The sequence below is a fragment of the Benincasa hispida genome, chromosome 6 (genome assembly GCF_027475165.1).
Source record: "Benincasa hispida cultivar pf3 chromosome 6, pf3_genome.v1.1, whole genome shotgun sequence".
In the NCBI taxonomy this organism is placed as follows: Eukaryota; Viridiplantae; Streptophyta; class Magnoliopsida; order Cucurbitales; family Cucurbitaceae; genus Benincasa; species Benincasa hispida.
The window spans coordinates 58,854,054-58,860,134 of record NC_143483.1 but is presented as its reverse complement, the minus strand read 5'-3'; the positions used below and the strand labels follow the sequence as shown (position 1 = coordinate 58,860,134).

Genomic DNA, 6,081 nt, shown 5'->3' with positions numbered 1-6,081 from the left:
TTTACACGTTTTTTAATATTGAAGTTACCTAAGTTACCCAAGTTACCTAAGTTACCTTACAAAAGTGTGAGATTTTTATTTTTAGAAGATTGAACAATAAAAATATAGCTTAATTAATTAATAAATATAAATATATTACTTAGACTTAATAAATTTCAGTAATTAATATAATCATTTTCAATTATTTTAATATAAATTATCAATGTAAACATTTTTAATTATTTTAATATAAAATTAAACTACATGCTATATCTCATAATATAGGGTTTTATTAAAATGTTTCATATTTTTCAATTATGAAACTACAAGCATAGTCTTTAGATTATGAATAAATTAAATTCTTAATTTAATAATTTTTAACTATTAAAAATGGTTAAATTATAAATATAGAAGAAAGTTATAATTTGGTCACTATAGTTTCAAAAGTTAGAATTTAGTTCATGGGATTTGATAAAACTTTATAAATAGTTCACATGGTTTGATAAATCACTCCTAAATATTCAAATCATAAAGATTATTTAGGAAGATTTTGTTGAAGAATAAATTTTAGATATATACCATGAGGATTAAATTATATATTTCTCCTATTTATATAGCAAATATCAATTTACATACCTAAATTTGGAGGTTCGTATCAATTTAAATCCTGAACTTTCACAAGTGTGTCGATTTACACCTATCTCAAAATTTTAGTCGATCAATGATCATGTGAAACTTACAATTTAAGTCAATTAAACTTCTAAATTTTCATAAACCAATCAATTTAGACTCTTCATTACGATTACCTTTGAAAATCATTCATGCATTAGTTCTCAAACGTGTGTAGACTTTTTCAAATATCGATTTCACAAGATAGACGATTAAAGTAAATGCATTGATAATTTTCAAAGAAAAATTTGCCCAAGACTATAATCTGTTTGTGAAAGTTTAGGGGTTTAATTGATATAGTTATAAGTTTCAAGCGAGATTTTTCCAAATAGAACATAACAAAGAGTGTAAAGTGATAACATACAAACGTTTAAGATTTAAATTGATACAAACCTTAAAATATATTTTCTTTTAAAAAATAAATTAAACAATAGAAAACTCCGAAAGTACCTTTTTTTTTTTTTATTTATATACTGATATATATAATAATTTTATTAAAGGAGAAAGATTAGAAAAGAATAAATCCGAAGAAAAGCAAAGACGGGACAAACAATGGTCACGTGCTGAAAAGAAGGGGACCGAGCGAAAAAAAGAGAAAGGAAAAAAAAAACCCTGAAAAAAGAGAGGAAAAAAAGGGATGAAACATTTCTCGCAGTTGCAGATTGCCGAAATTTCCACGGCTGCTTCTCTCTGTTCAAGTCGCCATGGCTGAAGCCTTAGGGTTTCCATTTAAGGTTTTCCTATGGTCTATTTTTTTCTCTCATGTGTTTGCTTATAGCTTGAACTCTTGCGGTAGTTGCCTCTGGCTTGGCCTGTAGATTTTCATTTATTATCTTCAAGGATTTCGAGTACTTTCGGAATATGTTAAGATTTTAAAGTTGAATTCTGTTTTCTCTTTTTGTTGTTGCTTTGGGTTCTTAAGTTTTTTATCCGTCTAGATTTCCTCCCCTGTGATACTGAATTTTGATGTATTTTGTGAAAATTTTGAGTCGTCTTTGCATATCGGTGTTAGGGGAAATTAAGAGATGTTATTATAAAAAGGAACTTCATCAGATTGATGTTATATAGATGTTGAAATCTTTGGATTTATTAAAGATAGCTGGGACAATCCTTGCATTATACTCGTGACATACCCCACACCAATTTTTTGAGGAGACTTTGCCGACCAAGTGGTCTGGTTTGATACACAATAAGGTATCAATTTAGTTTTTCTTTTTCTTTTTGATATTTATGCTCGTTTCATCTCAAATTTTAATTTATGGATTTCATCTTTGTTAAAGAAAAACTTAAAACAAGTTTTTGAAATTTACTCTTTTTTTAATTTTCAATATTTGGCTTAGTTTTTTAAAACATTAGTAGAATGTAGATAACAAAATGTAGAAAGTTGTGGGTAGAAGTAGTGTTTATAGACTTAGTTTTTAAAAACCAAGAACAAAAAACCAAATGGTTACTACACAGCTCCTAAATTATTAAGTTTTATATGGGGCTTGAGCTCACATTTTGAAGCATATCTTCAAACATCACAACTCTTACCACAAGGATGCCATTGGGGATATTGGAACCTAAAAGCACAGACACTTTAGTTTAGCTAGTGTGTCCGTGTTCGACACATGGTGGACACTTGGACATTTCGACACTTGTTGGACACGTATCTGACACTCGTTAGTGCAATAAATGTGTTAGACACTAGTTGTACAAAGTCAAAATAGGACTAATATTTGGTAGACATGCATCAAATACTTCTTAAATATACTAAGTCAACACTTCGACACTTGTTGGACACGTATCAGACACTCGTTAGTGCAGGAGATGTATTAGACATTAGTTGTACAAAATCAAAATAGGACCAACATTTGATAAACATACATCAAATATTTCTTACATGTACTAAGTCAACACATATATGATAAAAATAATAAAATTTGAGAGCGAAATACATCAAACTAATTTTTTAAGCATAGAAATGAATAGACTCATTAACTTTGAATTTCCTTCCTATTTAAAAATGCTATCTAGTTCAAAAAATGCATGTTTTAATAAATGTGTCCTTGTCGTGTTCGTGTCCTAAATTCTTAAAAAATCTTGTGTCGCATGTTGCCATATCAGTGTCATGTCGTATCCATGTCGCGTATCTGTATCCGTGCTTCTTAGATTGGAATCTTTGTGATGAAACATCTGTTTTGGAAGTTCTATTGGTTTTTTCTTCCCTGCATCTCGGACTAGCAGGTTTTAACATAAACCAGAACTAGGATGAAGGTATTCTAAGTGTCCTCTGTATTTGGCTTGGTGATCTTTCTGGACATTGAACTGAAGGCACCTTTTCTCTCTCGATTATTGTTCTTTTTCAATTTTAATGTATGGTTGGCTTCTCTATCCAATATAGAAACGAGCATTGTCGTTGCTAATTGCATTTGCAGCAGATTTCTTGGTGTTTCTGTTATTGGTATTTAGGGGGTGCATAATATATTGTGGGGAACTATGTCAATGTTACCTATGAAAGATGTGATTTTCTAGAGTGATAGACCTTGGTTTTGGATTGCATGACGAAGATCATGCAATGTTTGTTGTGATATGTAAGTTTGATTTAACTGTTAGAATGGAGTTTATAATGAAGACAAAATTGTTATTCAAAATTCTAAAAACACATAGAAGGGTTCTTGCAGAGTTCATCTTAAAACTCACTCTAATATTATCAATTATGATAATTTAACTTTGTGTTCTGACTTACTGGTATCATATGAGATACAATTGCAAATTGTTTGAATGATATACAGTAATTTTATAATTAAGTAGTCGCACGTTTGTAGTCTGTTAGTTGGAAGTACTTCATTTACAATTGTTTTCTGTTCTTCTTTTGGGTCGACTTTCTATTCACGTTTTATTACTGGGGTAGACTTGAATTGATGAATTTATATGTTGTTCCTATATACTGCAGGTAATTGCATACGGTCATTAACTGCACTAGATGTCGCATGGGAGATTTATTCCATTTGATATTTTTCCGTCTATCCGTGATAAGATTGAATTCTCTGAGGATTATAGATCTATTAGCGTCTAGAGGGCAATATTTGTACAGAAACCAGGACTGAGAGTGTATGTCTTACCGATGTCAATGAACTTATAGTTCAAAAAATGGAGAATGAGGATGGGCTTGAGCTTAGCTTGGGTCTATCCCTGGGTGGAGGTTCTGTCAAGTCTAAAGGTAAAATTACTAGCTCCTCAGGTGCAAACCCTGAGGAAAGCGATAGAGGCAATAAATTGGTTGATGATTTCAAGAATTTTCTTCATGGAGATAATCAGAGGCAAGAATCAGACACTGGATCTTTCCAGAGTAATTCAATTCCATCTAAAGATAATTTTTTCAATGACCTGTCCAAGGTCGGTGTAGATGGAGACTCTTCTATCGATTTGAAGAGGAAAGGAACCTGGATTGAAAGTAATTATGTAGAAGCTGAGGATGAAAATCTGCCAGAAATCGGCAATAAGCGGAAGTTGTTGTTCATGGAAATGAACAGTCAAAAGAAGCAGGAAAAAGAATCTCATCATGTTGATTTACATGAAAAAGGAAGGGCATCATACATTTCCTCTACCGAAGATGGTTCAACTGCTGAAAAAGGAGATGTAGTAGAGTCTAGAGCTGAAGATTCAACATCAAGGCTATCATCGAAACATGATGATAGCTCCAAACAATGTGTAGGAGAGACTACTCTGCCTAAGGGTTCAAAGGATCTCTGTGGATTTTCTGATTCAGGTGCTGTAGATTTAAGTAGGCAGAAAAGGTTTAACAGTTCATCAGTAGGAGTTTCGAACTCTGTGCAAGCCATGAATATGCATAATGCGCCTTTCCCTTTATCAGTCAAGGATACCAACACTCTTGGTGCACCCAGTACATCTGGTCATTTGCAAATTGGTATGCAGCACGTGCGACCTACTGTCAATGGTGACCGATCAGGGGCTGAACATGTAAACCCTCGAAACTTGCCTCTTATGGCTGGCATTTCACCGCTTCAGATTTCAGCAATGGACAAAGATAAGTCATGGGGGTTGGTTTCTCATCCTCAAATGGTCCATCATCCCCATGGTGGCGGTGGTGCATCAACTAGCTCAGGTATAGACATGATTTCAGACCATTGCATGTTATTATTTCAACCGATATTACGAATAAGTTATTATAAATATATTTTAGGTTCTGCTCTTATGGTTTATCGACCAAAATTCCAATTGACGATGCTTCTTCCTGTAAATTGTTTGCTAAGATGATTACTTATACTTGTGCCGTCTGTATTTGTATGCATAGCTCCTGCGCGAGTAATTGGACATTTTTCATCCGACGGTTTGTTGTATGGTGGGAGGGTGACCGAACATACCAAAGGTGATAGCAAACAGCCCGTCGTGGAAGAGGGTTCCTCTTCTCGAGCAGAGCAGGCAAAAGGAAGCAGCCCCAACATGAATGCAAAAGACATATTGGAACGGTCGAAAGCAGCCGGTGTCTCCCTTGATTTTCCAGCTATAAAGCCAGGCATTGCTGCAGACATTGAATTTGGAGGATGTGGTTCATACCCAAACCTTCCATGGGTTTCCACCACTGCTCCGGGCCCTGCAGGTAAGACAATCTCTGGTGTAACATATAGATATAATGCAAACCAGATTAAGATTGTTTGTGCTTGCCATGGTACTCACTTGTCTCCTGAAGAGTTCATTCGACATGCCAGCAACGAGAATTTTAGCGCACAGAATGACAATGGTCCCGCAACGATTCCAAACAAAAATCCTGCTGCCTCGGCACAAAGCTGATTTGATAAACATCCACATTATTTACGACTTCACTTGAACAAGATCTGTTATATAAGTTGTACATCTAATCCTTAAATTCTAAGGATTGTTTGCTTAGAATGAAAATATTGGAGTCGCAGAAGGGAAAGAAAAGAGAGAAGTGGCTGGTAGACATGGTTTTGCAGGCACCGTTTGTAATTTATTTACTCGTACGATAAGGTAAGCTGATGGTGTTCAAGTATTTTTCTATGTATTTATAATTTGATTATGTATTATAATTCTCATCGTTAAATAGTCGCATTGAGTTAATTTTCACAATGCTAACAATCTTTTTACTGTCGATTTAGATCGAGAGTTCAAGCAAAATATGTTCAAAGAACTGTTTTTGGTTTTCGTTATGAATAATTTACCATGGATTAAAAAAATTTCTCGTTCTAACAAATAATCTGAAAGTTGGTGTTATATACAGTTGAAAATAAGAGCAGGAATTTATTTCTCAGATTAGTTTTCTAACAGTTTTTGGGTTCATGGACTGTGGGGACGTTTCAATTGAGTTTGTTGTCTAAAAAGAAACTGGCTCCTACTTCTTTTCCATTAATTAATTATATTAGATAGATATATATATTTATTTATTTATTGCGATTTTGCCACTTTGTGCAG

General features: G+C 33.6%; 1 protein-coding gene across 2 annotated transcripts; it reads left to right on the top strand.

Moving 5' to 3' along the window:
* The first annotated feature begins 1,158 nt into the window (after window positions 1-1,158).
* NINJA (Putative interactor of JAZ) lies at window positions 1,159-5,739 on the top strand. Of its 2 annotated transcripts, none has more exons than XM_039034471.2 (3): window positions 1,159-1,382; window positions 3,584-4,756; window positions 4,946-5,739. In XM_039034471.2, exons 2-3 carry the CDS (start codon window positions 3,781-3,783, stop codon window positions 5,440-5,442), a joined length of 1,473 nt encoding a protein of 490 aa, XP_038890399.1. In that variant the 5' UTR covers window positions 1,159-1,382; window positions 3,584-3,780; the 3' UTR covers window positions 5,443-5,739. The 2 variants fall into 2 exon arrangements, with proteins under 2 accessions (XP_038890399.1, XP_038890400.1); XM_039034472.2 differs by having other exon boundaries at window positions 1,279-1,842.
* The last annotated feature ends 342 nt before the right edge of the window (window positions 5,740-6,081 follow it).